Consider the following 21,739-nt stretch of genomic DNA (forward strand, 5'->3'; position numbering starts at 1 on the left):
GAGGCTAGTGATATGGGATGCAACGAGCAGACTTAAGAGATGATGTGAAGGTCAAAGTCAAGGTGATGTGACAGTCAAAATCAAGAAAAGAAAGGATTCCCCAACTGACTTTGTTATTCTCCTAGCGCTAAGGCTCGCATTCCAACCCAACCGGATTATAAGTCATTCAGAATAGGGCCAATCGACCTGTAAGTTGGTCAAATATAGTGGGTTTAATGCTTTACTCTTGAATTGGGAACCTAGCATATCCAGTCATGTAATAGCTGACCAAATTTAGGGGATGTCCGACCCACCTCACAATCGATCGATCATAGGTCCGGTCGAGAGAAAGGTCAAACTCCTTACTTTGTACGAGTCTCGCTATACAGGCCCAGTCAACCCTATTATTGGTCATCCCTATGGATTTCCACATGAAATATGCATGTGTATCCGTTCAGTAATAGAATCAGATAAGTTTAGGTGGCCCCATAACCTGGGCCTGAGGCACTTACACGCCCGACCATATAAAAGGTCGACCGGACCTGAGGCACTTAGCTTTATATTACTTCTTAGATGGATTTCCAGCACACACAGATTATCATATTGCTTCTCAAACGGACTTCCAGCATGCCCAATGCATTATATTATTCTCTGAACGGATTGCTAACACCATTCAGCATATAACAAAGTAGCTTAATGCGAGAACAGGCATAAAGACGACCGACCTTATAGGCCGGACGAAATATACTCAGCAGACAATATGAGTAGAGAATTCTAACAACCTGTCAGAATAACAGCCATATGTTAAAGAATATTCTTCTAAACCTTCCTCAGGGATTATCATGTTTCTCAGCAGCCAACCACTTATGACAACATATTCCTTTAACTACCTCATCAATGACATAAGCTATAACGACAAAAGATGTACACATGTGGGTAAGAGAAGATTCCTCGGATAATTATTACACAAGTTGTACACTTTTCATTAATCAACAACATTTGATATTCTTCGTCACCTCATGATTACGGAGGTTATGAGAGGTGGTATATAAAGATGGTCATCTCCGTTGCAAGGTACATTTTTGTCAACATCTCAAGGTTACTCTCGGGTGCATGTTCTCTACTGTTCTTCATTTGTCCAATCGAAACTCGTACTAACTTGAGCGTTGGAGGGTCTTCGTCAGGGATCTCCCTGATTTCTGGACGCTGATATTTTGTTGGCTCGTCTTAGTGTGCGCATAATCGAATGGAAGTCTAAAAAGTCTTCTCCCCATAATAACTAAGTCATCATTATCAATATATCATCTCTTCAATTTTTAGAGAGGATGATTCATGTACATTCACTATCTTCTTTTATGAGCTTTCATGTGGCAAGTAATAAAGGGATTTTGAAGAAGCTGATCAGATGGAGAGCACGAAGGTAAAAGTGATTGGAATTTTGAAAGGTAGGTGGCTTTTTCTTCATTTCGTCCAATACAAACACAAAACAAAAAAAACTCAACTCATCATCCCTTCCTTGTCAATCATTCTAACTTTAACTGCAGGGGAAGATTTGCACACGAGATTTAGCATCATTGCCTTGAAATGTAGGCCGTGCAAAAGTCATTCCCTGTGTCAGTGCAATCTAGGTATCACATGTGCAACCTCTTCTTCCGTCCCTCTTTTCGTCTTAAACTACGAATTATATGTATTATGAACTTTTTCTAAGATTTGTACTGAATTTTTAAAATTTGAATGTTCTTATATATGTTTACAAGTCTTAGATCTTCCATTGTTGTTCCAACCCCATGTCAAGTTACTCCTCAATTGACTTTATCTAATAAAGATTTTAATTAATTGACCATCAATGAATGAGTCATCGGAGAGTTGTATTCTTGACCAAGTCACCAAACATTGAAGGAGTCAGATCGTCAAGCAATCAACTTGAAACTTGGGAAAGAGGGGGGCTTAGAATGGAGATTAAAGGGTGCTATCTCAATCACTTCGATGCTCAAGTCAGATTTTCAATAAGGATAGTGGAGAAAAAGAATAGTTGATGAGAAAAATACTGATGATTTGTGAGCATATGTGTGTGCACATACTTTTACTTACAGGAGTGGGTTCCTTTTATATTATTACTGAAGGAATGGAATGATACTCTCTTCCCGGTTTTGATTGATAATATGTCATATTTCGATAGAGAAAGGGTCATATCATTGTATCAAAAGGTCATGTCATTGACATTTTATATTGTAGAAGATCGTGTGGGGTCACGCTATGTTGATCATGCTATTCCACGTACTATAATAATTCATGTGCTATCCTACGTGTTATTGATCAGCTAAGATATTTGGGCGAGAGGATTTAACATGATAAGTAGAGAGGCGTCGAATTGGCAGGCCAAGAGGGATGAACAAGAGCGTCGGATCGACAGAGCCGAGAGGGACAAGTAAGAGCGTTGAATCGGCGGAGCCGAGAGAGACGAACAAGAGCATCATCGGCTACGCAACGCTGAGAGGGACGAACAAGAGTGTCGGATCGGTAGGACTTCTTGTCTTAAGTAGGCTGTGCAGAATGATATCAATTCGAGATTATTTTTCATTATTATTAATAAAACCTTCTCCTCTCAGATAGGCTGTGTTCATCTTGGGTATCCTGAGCCGAATAGTAAAACTTCTCGTGTCAGGTAGACCGAGTAGAGGTGGTCCCAGTTGCTTATTAACTTTGACTCATCTTATATGACTATTGACCTTGTTAATAAACATGAAAGTTTCTCGCATCATTCATCTTAATAAATAAATAATCAATAGATTAATAGTGAGATGGTGATTCCTCCTATACACATCACCGCACCCTTCGTTCCAAATCCAATAAGATCTCCATGCGTACACCACAACAACTACATTCCACCCTCGTCCTTTCCTTTAAACCAAAGAAAGCAAGCAGGAAATCTATTAAGAAGATGATTCATTATGCTCCTCTTGGAAGATTGCCGCTGAGCCAACCAAGGCTGGATCAGACTCCTCGAGCTTCTTCCACTTCAGCTTCTCAGATGATAGACTTCACCCTTCCTCCTCCTCATCCACTTGAACCTTCTAATTCAGTATCAGCAACACCACAAGCCATATCAAACCCCTCCACTACTCCATGGTAAAGTACTCATCATTATAACTCACTTCTCATGAACTATACTACTTGGAATTAATCCACTTATTTAATGAGTAGTTCTGCGTGTATGCCTGGCCGCAGCGCCGGATTCATCAAGATGAGGAAGAAGAACAAGAAGAAAAATAACAGTTATGGCAATGATGAAATGGCGAATGCTGATAATAATAATAATAGTAATAATAATAACGTTGTGAGGACGAAGAGCAGCAAGAAGAAGAGAGGCAAAGGAGGGAGGACGAGGATGAGGGAGCCGAGGTTTTGCTTCAAGACGATGAGCGATGTGGATGTGCTGGACGACGGCTACAAGTGGAGGAAGTACGGACAGAAGCTCGTCAAGAACACCCAGTATCCAAGGTATTAATTATATGCGCAGTATGATACTACAAATTATAAACAGCTTTAGTTCATAGTTTAGATGAACTAATAATTAACTCCTTGGATTACATGCATCTGTTTCCTATTACTTAAACAGTTAATTTAATAAGGACTAGGGAAAAATCTTGAGAAATACTCTTAGAAGTAACTGTATATCTGATCACTCATGCATTAAGACTTCATAAATATTCTACCATTTGAAAACAAGTGTTTTGTTTAAGTACTTGAAAAGAAGTTTATTTAAGAGATAACTTGATTTAACTCTCCTCCGTGCATGCTAAGTGCTGCGCATAGTCGTCACGGGTTAATACAATTGATTGGTACTTACATGAATATTTATCTCAATAAATCTTGGGATCAATTTTTAATGAGTACAAAATATCTCGTTGGATGTCTAATCTCCTCCGTGCAAAGAATAGTTGCACCAAGACAAAAAATACTCTTGAATGAAAAAATTGGATGTTGACTCCTGCACGAGGAATCATTTATGTTTCCAAATTTGTCTGGTAGCTAGACCGTCTACCTACAAGGCTAATTAGACGTCCAGAAAATAACATAAAATAAAAATAAAAATAAAAATAAAAAATAAAAAATACGAGCTACCCAGGAATGGGGAGACCCACTAGATAGACAGGAAAAGAATCCATGACCGTGTAATGATTCATTATTCTAACTCTATGGACCAAACTGTCGTTAGCAATCAATGTGCTTTCATTGCATTGATAGAAATGGATCCAATGGCTTAGATCCATGCCTTGAGAATCTTTTGCTTTCAGAAATCCAACGTGCAAAGTGACCAAAAGCACACACCAACCCCCATCGCACACAATTATTACCATACCTTTTTTTTTTCCTTTCATCTTTTAGGGTTTCAGTGATCAGTTGAAAGTTATATTGACATGATATTGATGTTCATTTAGTTTCAATGCACTTGTTTCACTCTCTAAATAAGGCCGCGATCTCTTGTGCATTTTTATCTTTGCAACGTCGTCGATGTATAGGAGCTACTATAGGTGCACGCGAGCAAATTGTAGGGTTAAAAAGAGGATCGAACGGTTGCCAGAGGATCAGAGGATGGTGATCACGACGTATGAGGGGAGGCATATACATTCTCCGCCGCATGATGAGGATAAGGAACAGGATTTGGCCAAGATTAGTTGGTTCTGGTAGTTCTCTTAACTGATTAATTGTGAGACATATATATTGGCTTCTTGTTTAGTTAATTAATTATATATGCATGTAAATTTCTTAAGATGTCTTGTTGTTGTGTTTTTCTAATGCTTTGAAAAGAGGTAGAATGAATAAATTTGATGTTTAGTTTGATAAAATTTATTTATGTGCATTCAATTGTAAAAAAAAAATATAAATAAAGTTCATAAATGATTTTTGAATAAATTTATTTATTAATTTGTATAAAATTTAATTTTAAATTTAAATTTTTATTTAAAGCAATAATATAATAATATATAAAATTTTATAATATAGAATTATTTATAATATATTAAAAATAATAACATAATATTAATTTTATATATCAGATAAACTTTTAATTCAATCTATAAGATTAATAATATTGATAGTTGAGATCAATAAATAATTTGAGTTCAGCTAAAATTGGACAAGTAAATAAAGTTGAATTCGGTAAGACTGGAGAGAGTCGTGTATTTTCCCTCTTTCTTCTCGTGATTGAAAATTTAAACAGCATTTATGAGTTTACGCTTGAAAATGTGAATGAAAGATGAAGAATACCCCATTCTAAATGAGACTTTATATTTATATTAAAAGTTTCCAGATATATTAATTAGTCTATATTGATTTATAAATATAAAAGAAGGGTTCGACTAGTGGCTAGCAACTTCAACACAACATTTACTATAACTTTCATTTTTGCGCGTTGCTCTGAAAAGGCTCCGACGATCTTGAAAAACTGCTCTAACAATCAACGATTAAGAAATTATGTTCATACTTCTTTCTTGTTGATAACTTTTTATTTTACAGTTCATGTACTCAAAATTTTGAACTGATAGTGATTGCCCAATGAAAACACTCAATGAGTGTAGGTCTTGGAGTAAGAATCGGCGAAGACTCTGAACTAAGTAAACTAAACTTGTGTTAGCGCTTGCTCTTTTCTTTCTTGTATATTTTTCCTTAGTTACATTTCCGTTGCGTATTTGATTTAAAAAAAAAGAATATTTTCAAAATCACGTGATTTACCCCCTCCCTCTCATGTGCTCACGATCCAACAGAATGCTCACGATAGATTAGGACTTATTCTATTAAAAATTCACGTATTTCAAAAGTTATCTTTTACAAAACTTATTAACTTATGCTTTCAAATTTTATGAACTTAGCCTAGGTTTTCTCCTAGAAAGTATGCACTTATAGTTTTAGGCAACCAGAATCTCACAAGCACATTAGCTTTACCTTGCTTGTGTATTTAAAAATATAGAATGGTGTGAAATGCATAAGACATTGTCTGGACTTCAGATGCTTATATCAATACATCACTATAAGTCTGGGTGAAAAATATCAAAACACATTGATCAAGTTAAGTAATCCCTTTAGCAAATAACTAACTCAATACAAGTACTTAACTTGACTTACTAAGTGAATATTACTATCTTCTGGTAGCTAGTCAGTAATTAAAAGTTAGACATATGCCTAGGATATTATTCTTAGATGATTATTTTTAAACTAGATTTTTTTTTTATTTTTAATTAAAATTAATTTAAAATTTAAGTTAAATCTTAAATTTAAAATTTAAATTCAACTTAATTATAATTAAAATTTTAAACTTAAGTTAAACCTTAATTTAAATTACGGACTTAAATTTAACTTAATTAAAATTTAAAACTTAAGCTAAACCTAAATTAAATTTAAAATTTAAATCCCACTTAATTAAAATTAAAATTTAAAACTTAAGTTAAACCTTAATTTAAATTTTGAACTTAAATTTAACTTAATTAAAATTAAAAACTTAAGCTAAACCTAAATTAAATTTAAAATCTAAATTTAACTTAATTAGAATCAAAATTTAAAACTTAAGTTAAACATGTAGGATCGTTGTGCTAGGGGGGGTAATGCTCGTGACTTTCATGTTCATTTAAAAATGTTTGAGTAAAATGCGGTGGAATAGAGACAGGAAAGACAGAAACAAAACAAAGTAAACGCAAACACCAAAAGTTACTTGGTTTGGAGCATGTGGCGACTCCTACTCCAAGATCCGCACGTGAGAGTGCTTTCGATGGGCAATCACTAATCAATCAAAATAATACAAGTAGAGATTTAGAAATTTTTGAAGAACTGAAATTAAATATACCGACGATCTGCAGATTTGAAGAATTAAGCCTTCTATTGTCTGAGCAACGTTTGGGCGTTGAGGAAGCGCTTTCTGATCAGCGCGTAAGAGCAGAAGTCGTTTGGAATGTTGTTGTCTTAGCCCCTGGTCGAATGCTGCTTATATAAGTTGTTCTAGAAGCTTGGAACCCCTCTGGGTGCTTGGACCACATGGCTCGGCCAATCGACGGCTCCACATCAACTTATGGATCATTTTTCAGGTCTAGGCGCTTGGATCGGGTCTGGACGTCTAGACCGAGCCTGGGCGCTTGGGGTGAGCCTGATCCAGGTGTAAAATACTGAAAAAATGATAATAAAATAATAAGGTTAATGGGCGAATAATTTTATTAGAATTTTTAGAAATTTTCTGGAAATTTTTCGGAGCTCGTATGATGAGTTTAAGGAGATGAATTTATGGGCTTGAGAAAAATCTGTTTGGAATACCCAAAGATGAGAGTTGATTGAGGAATTTAACCTTAAGTTTAATTATCTAACCTAAGTTCATTCTTTTTATTTTCTCTTCCATGCTTCGCCGAACCCCTCTCCTCCCGATTCCTTTCCTTCTCTTCTTCTCATCTGCCCGAGCAGCGTCGTTTCTTCTCCTCCTTGTCTTCCCCAACCGATGCGCCGCCGCCGACGCCCTCCCGACGCCTCGCTTCCCTTCTCTCCGCTACAAAACTCGTCCCTTCCTCTCTGCGCCGACACCCCGAGCCTATCTCCCTCCCGAGTCACAATCGACGTCGATTTCTCCGAGACCTACCTTAGCACCCGATCGCGATCGTGCTGGCGCTGCTTACTTCGGCATCAGTCGAGCATCTTGTTCCCTCTATCCCTCACTGGGAGCCCACCAGTTACTCTCCTCTCCAAGTCATTGTTCCACACGAGGCGATCTTCGGCCAAAGGGAAGGATCTGAGCCCTAATTTGGTTGGAGTTGATCGTGATCGTCTTTCCAGATGGTTACTTCCTTCTCCCTTGCGCTGGTATTGAGGTACTATCATCGATCCTTCATTGCTGATCTCTCGATAGCCACTAGGTCAAGTCTCCATCGAAGAGGAATTGTCGATTGGGTAAGTCCATTGATTATGAGTTCTAGGTTTTGTAGAGGTATGGAGTTCGAATTCAGGATATGATGTTGTGTTAACTGGATAGTTGCTTCCTGACAGTGGCTTTTGGGAGGTGTCGACCACAAATTTCTAGTAGCTATGTTTTTTGGTCGTGAGTCAACAGTGCTGGTTTGAGAAGAGGTAAGGTGCACAAATTGTTCTGGAATTAGGTTGTGGAATTGGTGTGTTTATTTCTTGATATGATCAGTGAGGTAGTTTCCAACAGTTACTCTTCCGGCAACAACCATCCCTGGCTGTGGATCAACAAGAGTGGCTGTGAGATTGAGGTAAGGTGTAGAAAATTGGACCTTTGCTGTAGATTATGGATTGAGTTGGATATTATAGTTTGTTGTTCATGTGTGAAAAGGTTTATGTGGATTGAGGATTATTAGAGTGGTTAGATGATTATATTGATTAGGGTTTTCCCTAACTTGTTTTGGGGATATTATTTAGCTATTTAATTCATTTGAATTTAGCTAAATAATATATATATATATATATATATATATATATATATATATATATATATATATATATATATATATATATATATATATATTGATTGATGTAGGACTTTGATTCAAGATGGGCGTCTCGACGTAGGATTTCTGGATACGATCTTCTTTTGAGATGGGTATCTTGACTTATCTTTTTGATATTGTCATTTGATATACGTAGTAGATTATAACGAGTAGTAATGATTATGTTTATATCTACATTAGAAGGTCAGGTCTTTACTTGATACTTGCAGCATGCTTTATTTGTTGTCTGCTATACATCCATGCTTATATCCTCTTGATTATTGCCATGTGTATTTATGTTCATAGAGGTAGTGACCTACCATGCCTTATTGTGTATAGGACTAATTATTTTCCATACCTGTCAGGTGTACCTAGATCGTTTTGTTGGATCTATTTACCTTTTGGTACATACTTTATGGAGGTGGATATGTTTATGATTTACATGCTTAGTGACATGCACCATCTTGCATGATTGCATATTAAGCGATTGTCGGCTCCATTATTGTTGAACACATTGTCAGTTACATGGATCTACACACACAACCACTCATGGGTTAGTGGTATGTTAGGCAGAGTGTGTTGCAGCAGGATGCTCTGTCAAGGGCTCCGCTAGTCCGCTCATGGGTAGTAGTGACGCAGCGTGGTAGCAGGACAGGGATCCCTCCTCTGGACTATGACTCAGGGAGATGAGAGCATTGAGCTCCCCCACTCTGTTTGGGATAAGAGGATAGGTGTACTCCGACAGCATCATATCCACTCGGTCACTTAGGAGTAGTGATGACAGAGTGCACAGTTAGCATAGCCCTACCCACTTAGTCTCACCATCACGTGTGTGATGGCTGACTGTCGTCAGGGGTGACCAGGACATTTTACATCATATGCATGGATTGCATCTATTGCTTGTGATTGCTGCATTTTGGATGTTGCATTTTTGTGGATGCATATGTTTGACATTCATACATAATACATTATGTATTTGGTCTGATGACCCTGCATCTGTTGGTGAGATTCACACCCTTATGTTCGGATAGGAGGTCCTGGTGAGTACAGTTTCTTTTGTTATTCAATTTTGCATTTCCTGTTATTAGTCAGGAGACTATACTCCATGATTATTACTGGTAGTTATATTTTACTATGCATGTCCGCTTGATACCCACTGAATTGTTAAACTCACTACCCTTATTTTTCATGTTGTTTTTAGGTTAGCACATAGATATGTCGTATCGCTTGGAGTATCCTAACTGTCAGTCTCACGTCACATCAGAAGACGGTTTACCTCGCTCTTGATTTCTTTTATATATTCTTTATTGATTTAGCTTTATATTAGTGTTTAGCCATGTGGCTATTTTATTGTTTTTAGTGTTGTATCTGTGTTTAAGCTGTGCCAGCACACATTGTGTTATTTTGGTTGTGTGGGTTGTTTAATATATATAACTACGTGATTGTATTTTTAGTACAGTCGTGTGGGTTGTCTAATATATATAACTGCATGGTTGTGTATATTCCAGCCGTGTGGGCTGATGTATTTTGTTTGTTGATGTATATATGATTTAGATTGTCACTGGCACAGGGGAGATGTTGCCGGATTTTCCTCTGGCAAGGACTCCTCTGGGGCATGACACCGGGCGCCTAGAGTTCGGGCGCCTGGACCCCTTCCGAGCGCTCGGACTAACTTTTTCACCCTCCTTATTTTCTGCATAACAAGGTTAGTTTAGGCAATAAATAATATATACTAGTGTGATTGTGCAGACGCGTTGCGTGTGTAATATAATAATATATAAAATATTTGGGTCTTTGAAAATTCGAATTGTTTGGATTTTCTAGTGTCACCCTTATAAACCAATAATTAATTATACTTGTCTTAGTAAAAAAAAACTAAGAAAAGTATATTTTTTAATATCGTCTGCCTAAAATATTTATAGAACCTTCTTTGATAATAGTGTTGTCAATTCTAAGATATGGGACTAAAGATAACTATATTTTTTAATATAAAACAACCAGAGAAAATTAATGATAAGAAAAATTTATAATAATACGCTGTGATTGTTTTGCTTGTGGAATTACTAATAAACTTTGGAATTATTTTTAGTGTAAATAGAAAAAAGGGCATTAACGTAAATGCATTTTAGGCTTCACCAAAGTTAGTTAGTAAAGGGGGAAGATTTTTAATAAAATAGTAAGATAATATGAATTTGACAACCTCGAACTGTCCAGTTCTGACATTGAGTTTCGCTGAAACTTTAGGTCGAACCGACGCCTACTGTTCCCTCTTCGGGGAACGCATCCTCATATACTCCTCTCAGGAGAGTTTATATTTTGCCAGACCAGTCCTCCATGACCATTTGGACTTTTGCTTAGAGTCCAAGATTTCAAGTCTTCATCCTGAGCGTCCACTCCACGACCTGTCCAGACTTTCACTTGGTCCGCGATCACCAGGATTTTCGCCTAGAGTTCTCGACTCTAGGTCCGTGATTACCAGGATTTTCACCTAGAATCTGACGCCTACTGTTCCCTCTTTGGGGAACGCATCTTCACATACTCCTCTCAAGAGAGTTTATATTTTGCCAGACCGGTCCTCCATGACCGTTTGGACTTTTGCTTAGAGTCCGAGATTTCAAGTCTTCATCCTGAACATCCACTCCATGACCTGTCCAGACTTTGACTTGGTCCGCGATCACCAGGATTTTCACTTAAAGTTCTCAACTCTAGGATTTCTCCCAAAGTGCTCGACCCACAAAGACTTCGTCTTGCCTAACCACAGTTAGGACTTTCCATAACCTAGGATTACCACCCCCTAGAACCTAGGGTTACCCCTAGGTTTTCCACCTGCCTAGAATCCACTAGGATTTTCCTGTAAGTTTAATCACACTTGTTAGACAACAAATAACCTTAATTTAGACCCTTTTCCATAATCAAAACTTAGGTTCGATCGTCTAGTACTTCCTGTACCAACAATATCTCTCTTTTTAATTATGCTAACCTGGTTCAAAGTTAATAAACCATAACAATAATGTAAATAACTTATGCATGAGCATAAGTGAAATAGTTAAAAGAACTTAAACATGAGTAAATCACTTTGACATATTTAAAAAAATCTGTCTTATGCTCCTCCTTAATCAAAAGTTATATGTTTAACTTAATTTTAACCTTTCTCTCTCCCTTTGACATACATAAAAAAGATACTAAGTTTAGAGAGAGAATTAATTTGTAAAGATAGTAAAAAAAATTCTAATATCTTTCATAATTATAACACTAAGCTCTTCCTTAATTAAACAAATTTAGTTTTGAAAGGGATTTAAAACACTTAGTTAAGTATTTAGCCAAAAAAAACTTTACTTAATTAGCTTTATAAGGATTTGATAAAACTTTTAACAACTTTAAAGCTTAAGTAGCTATCTTTAAAAAGATTTTGATAAAAGTCTTTAAAAAATAATTAACTAAATACTTTTGAAAGGATTTCAAAAAGTTAAATATTTAGCTTTTGAAAGATTTTGTTAAAAGTTTTAACTAAATACTTAGATTTTAAAAAGATTTTCTTAAAAAGTTTTAACTAAATATAGTATTTGAAAGATTTAAAAAAAACTTAGTTAAGTTCATAAAAACGTAGTTAAAAATGTGTTTTTTTTTCAGATAGAAATATTTGAACTTTCTTTTTCTAATAAAATATTTAAAGTTATTTTTTAAAAATAGTTAAACTTTAAAAACTTAATTTCCAAATAAAAACATAAACGTATATTTGAGATTTTAGAAAACTTTGAGAAAATAGTTTAGTGTCTTAACTCCTTTTACTCCCCCTTGATTAATGCCCTAAATATAATTAAGTATTTTAAGTTTAGGATCCTAAAGTCCAAGTATAGAATAAGATAAAAATAATTATTTATTTTCCTGATTTTCCATCTCACCTTTTCTAAATTATCAAGCATGTTCATCTTATGAGTTTATGTGAGATGGAGTTAATCTTAAATCTGAATTTTGAAAAATATTTAAGTCTAAGGAGAATAATTTAATTTTGAATATCAAAATAGATTAAATTTAAAATTTTAAGTTTAATTTTTAATTTAAAAAATAACTAAGTTTGAATTTTGAAAATTATGTTTTGAAAGTAATTAATTTTTTAAATTAATTATTCTTTTGAAATTAATTAAGACTTTAAAATTAATTATTCTTTTGAAATTAATTAATAATTTAAATTTAATTATACTTTTGAAATTAATTATCCTTTTGAAATTAATTAAGATTTTAAATTTAATTATACTTTTGAAATTAATTAAGATGACTTAGGTTAATTAAATATAATTAATTCTAGTTGAATTTTAATTAAGTTAACTTAATTTAATTGAATTTAATTAATTTGAGTTTGGTTGACTTTTTTTTTATTTTAAACCTAAGTGCATCTCACTCTTTTATATATTTTTAATCAGGGAACTTTATAAGTTAAGTTTTGTGAGATGGATAATTTAATCTTTAATTTAAATTCAAATCTAAGGATTGATTTACATTTGAGTTAAACCAAAATTTGACAGTTAGTCAATTAAATATTCATTTCAATAATTGACTTCCAAGCTGTGGCGAGACACTAGGCCTTCTTGAGTATTGGATCATCAACTACTTATAGACAAAGCCTTTTAAAGAAATTGAATATTTAATTTTCTTCTTAAAATTCCTAGGTCTAACTAGTCAAATGTAGATCAACCCTAAGTCATCATCTACCCTAGTCTAAGCATGTATAATAAAAGCAGTAAAGCAAGCATCAAACAAGTCTATCTAATGATAAAAATGATCTTTCTATTGGCTCCCCCTGGATCATAACCTTGATAGGGTCCATCAAGATAAAGGATCTGATCATTGGGGATCCAATAGTGACCAAGTCTAATTTGATTAATCAAGTTAGACTTGGGGGCTCATGCTTGAGCTATTCTTCTATTGGTACTATTAACAAGAGATAAATACGATTTAAATTTATGTTTAACTTTATATCCAAGAACGGATCGATTGTATATAACTCATTGTTTTCCAAGAATCAGATCAAGATTCTTGGAACCCAAGGTGAACTGTTCCAATGTATCCTTTAGTTCCTTAACTTGACTTTTCCTCAAGTTGTTGAACTTGAGTTGAGGTTCCTTCTTGAACTTGCTTAGTCAAAGAACTCAAGTTAGTCACTTCCTTAATGGTTGTTATCTCCTTTTATAGTGTCTTGACTCAAATATTGGATTTGGCCAATTTTCTTAATAAGTATTCAATTAAATTTTGTAATTCATCTATTTGAGTATCAGCTAACAAAGAACTTGCAATATTGTTTGGCCCTTCCGAAACGGATATTGATCCGTGGCTTCTTTCAGACTCGATTTCTTATTCTGCTCCGGCTTCAGCTTCAGACTCTGTTTCAGCAACGTACGCTTGTACTGGTAGAGCAAGAAAGCTTAATTGATCGTGTTATTCGTCAGAATCTTCCGAGGATTCGGACCATGTTGCTTTCAAGACCTTCCTTCTTCTTTTTCTTCTGGTTTGGACACTCCATCTTGTAGTGTATCTTCTGGTTGCAACCATAGCAGGTAACTCCAGACTTGGCCTTCATTGTGGATTGAGTCACCTTCTTCTTCTTAAGTGCTTTCTGAACTAGTTTGACTAGTTCGGCGGTGATTTTGTCTTTTTCTGAGTCTGATTCATCTTTAGATTCGGGTTTAGTCTGAGGCTTTGCTTTTGGTTCCCGCATTTTAATTATTCCTGCGACCAAAGCAATACCTTTCTCAATCGATAGTGCATTAGTTTTTTCATGAAATTCGAATTCAGAAAATAATTTGTCTAATCTAATTAAGGAAAGATCCTTGGATACTTTGTAAGCATCTACCATGGATGCCCACAAAGTATTCCTTGGAAAGGCGTTTAATGTGTACCTGATGATGTCATGATTTTCCACCCTTTGACCGATTGTATGGAGGCCGTTAAGCAGGTCTTGAATCCGCGAGTGAAGTTGGCTTGCCAATTCACATTTCTGCATTTTTATATTATACAGTTTATTTAGAATCAAATCATGCTTACTTACCTTGGTGTCTGAAGTTCCCTGGTGCAGTTTGATCAGCTTCTCCCATAGTTCTTTTACGCTTGAAAATAGGCCGACTCAGTTCAGTTCTTCTTTTGTCAGTCCGCATTGTAGGGCTTGAATCGTCTTGGCATCAGCCTCGATCTTTTTCATCAAGTGTGCGCCCCAGTTTTCGCATGACACAAGTGCTAGGGAGAGGCCCGTTTGGATGAAGATCCACATTTCTATCTCGGTCTTCAGATAGTACTCCATTCAGCCTTTCCAGTAGCCGAAATCTTCGCCGGAGAAGAGTGGAGGACGTACAGTGCTGTAACATTCTTGGTGGGCCATTTAGAGAAAGGATCTTCCAAAGACAGAAACAATGACACTTGTTCCAATACTTAGTCTTGGATTAGTAGTGCGGTAGGATTGTTCCAAGACTTAGTCTTGGATTAGAAGTGCGGTAGAAAGATAAAGCAAAAAAAAATTGTCTCGAATGATGTTACAACAATTTCGATGAAAAAAAATTGATTGCGATAAAACTGATCGGAATGAGGCAACTGTACCAATTCTGATCAACTCCAAGAAAATAAAGAAAACTAATACAACGAAAAAATTTACTTGAATGGTGGTTTCACCAATTCGAGGAGACCTAGCTCTGATACCAATTGTAGGATCGTTGCGCTAGAGGGGGGTGAATAGTACTCGTGGCTTTCACGTTCGTATAAAAACGTTCGAATAAAATGTAGCGGAATAGAGACAAGAAAGACAGAAATAAAACAAAGCAAATACAAACACCAAGAGTTACTTAGCTTGGAGCCTGTGGCGACTCCTACTCCAAGGTCCGCATATGAGAGTGCTTTCGATGGGCAATAACTAATCAATCAAAATAATACAAGTAGAGATTTACAACTTTTTGAAGAACTGAAATAAAATATACCAATGATCTACAAATTTGAAGAATTAAGCCTTCAGTCGTCAGAGCAGCGTTTGGGCGTTGAGGAACCATTTTCTGATCAATGCGCAAGAGCAGAAGTCGTTTAGAATGTTGTTGTCTTAGCCCCTGGTCGAATGCTGCTTATATAAGTTGTTTCGAGCACCTGGAACCCCTCTGGGCGCCTGGACCACGTGGCTCGGTCAATCGACGTGTTCCACATAAGCTTATGGATCATTTTCCGTGTTCGGGCGCCCGACCGCCTGGGTACCAGCGACCCGCCCAAGGTGAGCCTGTCCAGGCGCTCGGACCAGTTCCGAGCGCCCAGACCAACTTTTCCAGCCTCGTTATTTTCTGTAACACAAGGTTAGTCCAAATAATAAACAATATATATAATATGAATTTGACAGACTCGAACTATTCGATTCTGACTTTGAGTTTCACTGAAACTCTAGGTCAAACCGACGCCTACTGTTCCCTTTTTGGAGAACGCGTTCTCACCTACTCCTCTCAAGAGAGTTTACTTACCAGACCGGTCCTTCATGATTGTCTAGACTTTTGCTCAGCGTATGAGACTTCAAGTCATCATGCTCAACACTCGCTTCATGACTCATCCAGACTTTTACCTGGTCTGCGACCACCAGGAATTTCACATAGAATCTCTAACTCTAGGATTTCTCACAAAGTGCTCGACCCACCAAGACTTTATCTTGCCTAACCGTAGTTAAGACTTTCTATAACCTAGGGTTACCCCTAAGTTTTCCACTTGCCTAGAATCCACTAGGAGTTTGCTGCAAGCTCAATCACACTTGTTAGATAATAAGTAACCTTAACTTTGGACTTTTTGCCATAATTAAAGCTTATATTCGATCGTCTGGTGCTCCCTACACCAACAAAACCTTAGTTTAAATTTCAAACTTAAATTTAACTTAATTAAATTTAAAACTTAAGCTAAACCTAAATTCAATTTAAAATGTAAATTAAACTTTCAAACTTAAGTTAAAACCTTAATTAAACTTTTAAATTTAAGTTAAACCTTAATTTAAATTTTGAACTTAAATTTAATTTAATTAAAATTTAAAACTTGATTTAAAAATTAATTAAAATTTAAAACCAAAATTAAACATTAATTAAAACTTAAAACTTAATTTAAAAATTAGTTAAAAATTTAAAACCTAAGTTAAACTTTAACTAAAACTTACTTCAATTTAATTTAAAACTTAAGTTAAACATTACCTATTCTTTAAACTTAATTCAATTTAATTTAAACTTCAACTTAATTTAAAACCTAATCTAACCTTAATGAAATTAAACTTAATTAAAATTTAACTTAAAACTTAAGTTAAATTAATTAAAGTTAATTTAAGACTTAATTTAACCTTCATTAAAAAATAAATATAACCAAGTTGTTCACCCAAACTCAGGTGCTTGGACCTTGTCTAGGCACCCCACCCCGCCTCGGCAAAACCAACCCACGATTTTGTTAGGGCGCCTCTAGTATTGGGGTCTGGGCGCCTGGACCCCTATCCAAGCGTCATGCCTCACCTCCTGGTCCAGGCACCCGCACACGCCTATATAAGGCACCCCAGAGGTGAGTCTTAGGTGCACATGGTGGTCTCCTCTTGCAAACTACCGAAATCAAACTTTTTCCTCAAATTTAAATTTTTTTACTCCCGACCTTCAAGCGTGCAAGGGATTTAGAAGCAACCGAGGTCATCATTTCTTTTATAAATATTCAGATACGTCGATAATATTTTAAACTTAAACTTTACTTTGTTATTTTTTTTGTTTAATTTAAAATTTCATTCTTAGAATTAAAAAAAAAAAATAGGAAGAGACTAAATACTGATACTAGTCCTTCTCAAACTCCTAGTATGAACCCTAAGTTTCCTACAGAGGAGTTTAGGATTAGGTTTTCCTCCATTTCATATATTCCATTGCATTTTAGATATCTTGATAAAAGCTTCTTTATGCGGTCATGCATTCCTTGTGTAGAGATCATTAATTACTATAGGCTGCAGAATTTAGTATAATGTTCTAGTTTAATAAACATAGGTTTATGTGCTGAACTATACAACAATTTAGTTAAAGTCAATGATATTACATACACTGCTAGACAGGTATTGACATTACACTATCTCTTATGCTCATTAGAGACTTCTTAGGATTACGATCCTATGTATGTCCTTTTCTATGCTACCTCCTAGGGATCTATCATTTGATGATCCCTATTCGTATGTCACTCTAGATACCATATATTCATATTTTTTGGGGGGACAGTGTATACCTACTATGGCTTAATTTAGGTCTATCACCCTTAGGATCCAGGACTATAAGATACTAGTCATGTGCACATTTTGCCTCTGACTACCCGAGATGTAGCTATGATGCGCCAATTTCACTCATTCCTACTCTATGCATTATGTCAGAGGCTAGACATAAACATCAGTTTACATATCTTTCATACTATCTTTATTCATCTAGTTTTAGCACTAGTCGACGGGTCCATATTGTAGGACCGTTAGATTCGATAGAGGGGGGGTGAATATCGATTCGAAAAAACAAGAGATTAAACGCAGCGGAAAAGTAAAATAGACACAATGGTTTTAGTTCGTTCGGAGCCTGTGACGACTCCTACTCGAAGGCCCGTGGTCCTTGACCACTTTCGTTGGGCAATCACTAGCAATTCGGAATAATAATTACAAAAGAACCGTACAGGGAATGCTAATGAAACTGAAAAACAAATACCGACAAAAGGGAAAAGAACGGAGCGTAGTGTCGGAGCTTTGTTGGCGTCGCACTGAGCGTCGAGCAGCAAGACCAGCAGTAGAAGAGTTCTCAGCTTGATTGATTTCTGAAGCTCTGCACAGGGCTTCTTTTATATCTCGGCTGGATTCCTTCCGGCGCACGGAGTGTGACGAATCGCCAAACCAAGATGCTCCACGTGGCGACGACTTGGTTGGATAAAATTCGCCTTCAGGGCGCCCGGATCCCTTCCATTTTCCCGCAAAACAAAGTTAGTCCGAGGCAAATGTATATCCTGTAAAACAGATTGTCAGCACAGTTAAGGTTCAACAGATAATTAAAAAGAGTATGACTTAGATTCCGTCTTTCCGAGACCGGAATCTAGTCACGATCTCGACTTAGATATCCGAAATGGATCTAAGCTGGATCGACGCCTAATGTCCCCTTCCCGGGAACGCGTCCTCACAGTCACTCCCTTCCAGTGACTTACCTTGCTTACCTACCAGACGTCCGGTCAGCCCGTCGACCCGTCTGGACTTCTCGCCAAGCGTCCGGTCAGCCCGTCGACCCGCTTGGACTTCTCGCCAGCTATCCGGTCAGCCCGTCGACCTAGCTGGACTTCTCGCCAAGCGTCCGGTCAGCCCGTTAACCCGCTTGGACTTCTCGCCAGCTATCCGGTCAGCCCGTCGACCTAGCTGGACTTTTCCTGCACACTTGATCAAAGTGTCAGACAACAACACAACTAACTTAACCTATTTGTCATTCATCAAAACCTGGGTTAAATCGTTAGTGCTAACTACACCAACACATATACCTTATTGCCATATTTTAACCTCCAACTTAGCATCATTAGATTTTGATGTCACCACTAGTGATGTCAAGGCCCTAAATGAGTTTGACATAGTAGGTGCTAGGAACTTGTCCTTATCTAGTGTTCATATAGATAATCATGGAGTCCAATCTTGGAGAAGAGAGGTTCAGCATTAGCTTAACCCGTAGCCCAGTCTCAGTCTGACCCAGCTCAAGCAGAGGAGGTAGATATGCCCGATATCATTGCTAATCTTTTTGGGTTGCCTCCACCTCTAGCCCCTCCTACTCTAGACGATAGAGTTACCATACTTAAGGAGTCTATGACTAGTCTTAGACAGGAGGTCTCCGATCTTCGACAAGACATTCTAGTCTTCGAGAGGAGGAGATGACTCGCAATATCGAGCTAATGGATATGCTTTGCTCTCAGATCTTGGACCATCCTTCATCATCTTCTCAGTAGATAATCTTAGTTGCATTTTATTCATACCTTATGTTGGTTATTTTGGATATGCACTTTTGATACACTTGACTATTTGATCTAATATTATGACTGTTATTTTGTCCTGTTGTTACACACTACTTTTATATGTTTTGATGAATGCTAAAGGGGGAGGGAATAGTTAAATAGATAGAAAATTCAACAACATAAAAATATTTTTACTTGCATATATTATTATGCTTATTTTCTAACTTTAACCCAGGTTATCATTGTATCAAAAAGGGAGAGATTGTTGGTGCAATTATCACCAATGGTCAAACTTAGATTTTGATGAATAACAAATGAATTAAAGTTAGATGTTATATTTATCTAATTTATCTACCAAGTGTGCAAGATATAAACTTGATGGGTCTAGAGGACCGAAACACCAGGCTAAAGTCCAGCTAGGTTGATAGTTTGCACGAAGTCTAGATTGGTTGAGATCTGGTAGAAGGAAGTCCAATTGGGTTGACAACTGGCTGAAGTCCAGATTGGTTGAGATCTGGTAGGAAGTCCTGGTGGGTCAAGGGACTTGACATCAAGGAAGTCTGTGATTGGTAAGTGGAGGTAAACAACTGGAAGAGAGATCCAATAAGGACGCGTTCCAAGTTGAGGGAATAATAGGTGTCGGTCCGATCTAGAGTTTCAGTGAAACTCAAAGTCAGAACTGGACAGTCTAGAGACTGTCAAATATTACTTTTCCTTATATATTATTACCTGTTGTGCTAACCTTGTAATGTAAGAAAATAAGTTGATGAAAAAAGAGGCTCCAAGCGATCGGACTGTGTCCGGGCACTCGGGATAGGGCTGAACAGGGCGACTAGTGGAGCTGATGTGGTGCACGTGGGTTGGCTGCCACATGTCATAGTCGAAGCACTCAGCCCGGAGAAGGATAAATTTTCAAAGATGAAGTTTCACCGAGGAGTCGCCACATCAATAACCCAAGCGCTTGGAGGAGGATAAGCCAATGACATAGTAGGCCCTGTTGGAGGTGCGCAGGGATTTTTCGGGTGCCTGAAGATGGCCTATAAAAAGGCCTTCGTCTAAAAGCTTTAATACAACATTCATTTCAACTTTTGCTCTTGCACTTGCTCTAAAAAGACTTCTATGACAATGAAAAATTATTCCGACAACCAAGAATCAAGTTTTTTTTTCCTTTTGTTGTCGGTACTCTTTTATTATTCTTGCATTTATACTTAACTTTTGTAATTTTTATGAGCTTATAGTAATTATTTAATGAAAGTATTCAACGAGTACGAGTCTTAGATTATAAATCATTAAAGGCTCTGAATGAAATAAATTGAACTTTTGTTAGCGATTATTTTATTTTTATCTCACCTTTTTTTTCTTATATTTTTGCTGTGCACTTAATTTTCAAAAGAACGTACACAGTGCTAAATATAAAAGAGAAACTAGAGCTGGCTAGATCTCACTTCAAGCCCCCTCCACTTAAATTTAAGAATAAATTTAGTAGGATAAAAATTTAGTTGCTGTTATTAGCTGAGAGGTTTAGGACAAAATCAATGGTCACTTAAAATTCAACTTAACCACACGATTGTTTAATCAACCAAACGCATGGTGTACGCAGTGAGTATTAAACTACTAACTATTAATTAATTAATTACTCTCTCCCAGCTCTCCTCCTCTATCTTTATATATATCTTCATGCATTTAGCATATTGATAACCAAGCATTAACTCAGTACTCAATTTTAATTCCATTTCATTTCAGTAATAGATATATATATAGGCATAGCATGGCTTCCATGAAGGTTTCTGCTCTCATCTTTACTTACGCGCTCATGGCAGTGCTTCTGCATCCATTGTTGTGTCGAGGAATATCGGCGACAAAGATAACGATCGAAGAAGGAGTTGCATCAAATGACGGTGTGATTATTAAGTCCCTTTTAGTTGTTGAGTACTCATGTCTTAGATTATTGTTTAAGTATCCTTAATTTGTGTGTTACGTTTCTGATGCAGGTAAGACAATAGAGCAGGGATTAGCATACGTGCTTATGATCGTTGCACTTCTTATGACTTATTTTCTCCATTAAGACAGTTGCTTAATAAGTCAAAGAGTGAGGTTAATTAATTAATTAATTATTTAGTCTATATGTTCTATAAGTTATTCTTTAATCCCTCTCTTTGTTAACGAGAGGATTATTTTTAAAACGGTTTGAATAAAAATGAAGAGTTTCTGTATTTTTGTGTTGATTACTGATCAGGCTTGTGTTAAGACTTCCTTGAAATTATAAAATAAATTATGGAAACGCTAAATTAAAGCAATAAATC

At 36.3% G+C, this 21,739-nt stretch overlaps 2 protein-coding genes across 13 annotated transcripts; both read left to right on the forward strand.

The window, feature by feature from the left end:
- The first annotated feature begins 2,757 nt into the window (after positions 1 to 2,757).
- LOC121989909 (probable WRKY transcription factor 12) lies at positions 2,758 to 4,753 on the forward strand. 2 transcript variants are annotated; one of them, XM_042544208.1, is made up of 3 exons: positions 2,758 to 3,108; positions 3,184 to 3,480; positions 4,503 to 4,753. In XM_042544208.1, exons 1-3 carry the CDS (start codon positions 2,840 to 2,842, stop codon positions 4,669 to 4,671), a joined length of 735 nt encoding a protein of 244 aa, XP_042400142.1. In that variant the 5' UTR covers positions 2,758 to 2,839; the 3' UTR covers positions 4,672 to 4,753. The 2 variants fall into 2 exon arrangements, with proteins under 2 accessions (XP_042400142.1, XP_042400143.1); XM_042544209.1 differs by having other exon boundaries at positions 3,208 to 3,480.
- A 2,587-nt stretch (positions 4,754 to 7,340) lies between these two features.
- LOC121991856 (arabinogalactan protein 22-like) lies at positions 7,341 to 21,631 on the forward strand. 11 transcript variants are annotated; one of them, XR_006114748.1, is made up of 5 exons: positions 7,341 to 7,905; positions 8,002 to 8,082; positions 8,168 to 8,228; positions 21,257 to 21,334; positions 21,428 to 21,631. XR_006114748.1 is itself a non-coding variant. In XM_042545915.1 (3 exons), exons 1-3 carry the CDS (start codon positions 7,792 to 7,794, stop codon positions 21,499 to 21,501), a joined length of 264 nt encoding a protein of 87 aa, XP_042401849.1. In that variant the 5' UTR covers positions 7,341 to 7,791; the 3' UTR covers positions 21,502 to 21,631. The 11 variants fall into 11 exon arrangements, 1 of the variants encoding a protein (XP_042401849.1); XR_006114751.1 differs by lacking the exons at positions 21,257 to 21,334; positions 21,428 to 21,631 and adding exons at positions 8,513 to 8,575; positions 9,664 to 9,920 and having other exon boundaries at positions 8,150 to 8,228; XR_006114747.1 differs by lacking the exons at positions 21,257 to 21,334; positions 21,428 to 21,631 and adding exons at positions 8,513 to 8,575; positions 9,664 to 9,920.
- Positions 21,632 to 21,739: the final 108 nt, after the last annotated feature.

The sequence above is a fragment of the Zingiber officinale genome, chromosome 6B (genome assembly GCF_018446385.1).
Source record: "Zingiber officinale cultivar Zhangliang chromosome 6B, Zo_v1.1, whole genome shotgun sequence".
In the NCBI taxonomy this organism is placed as follows: Eukaryota; Viridiplantae; Streptophyta; class Magnoliopsida; order Zingiberales; family Zingiberaceae; genus Zingiber; species Zingiber officinale.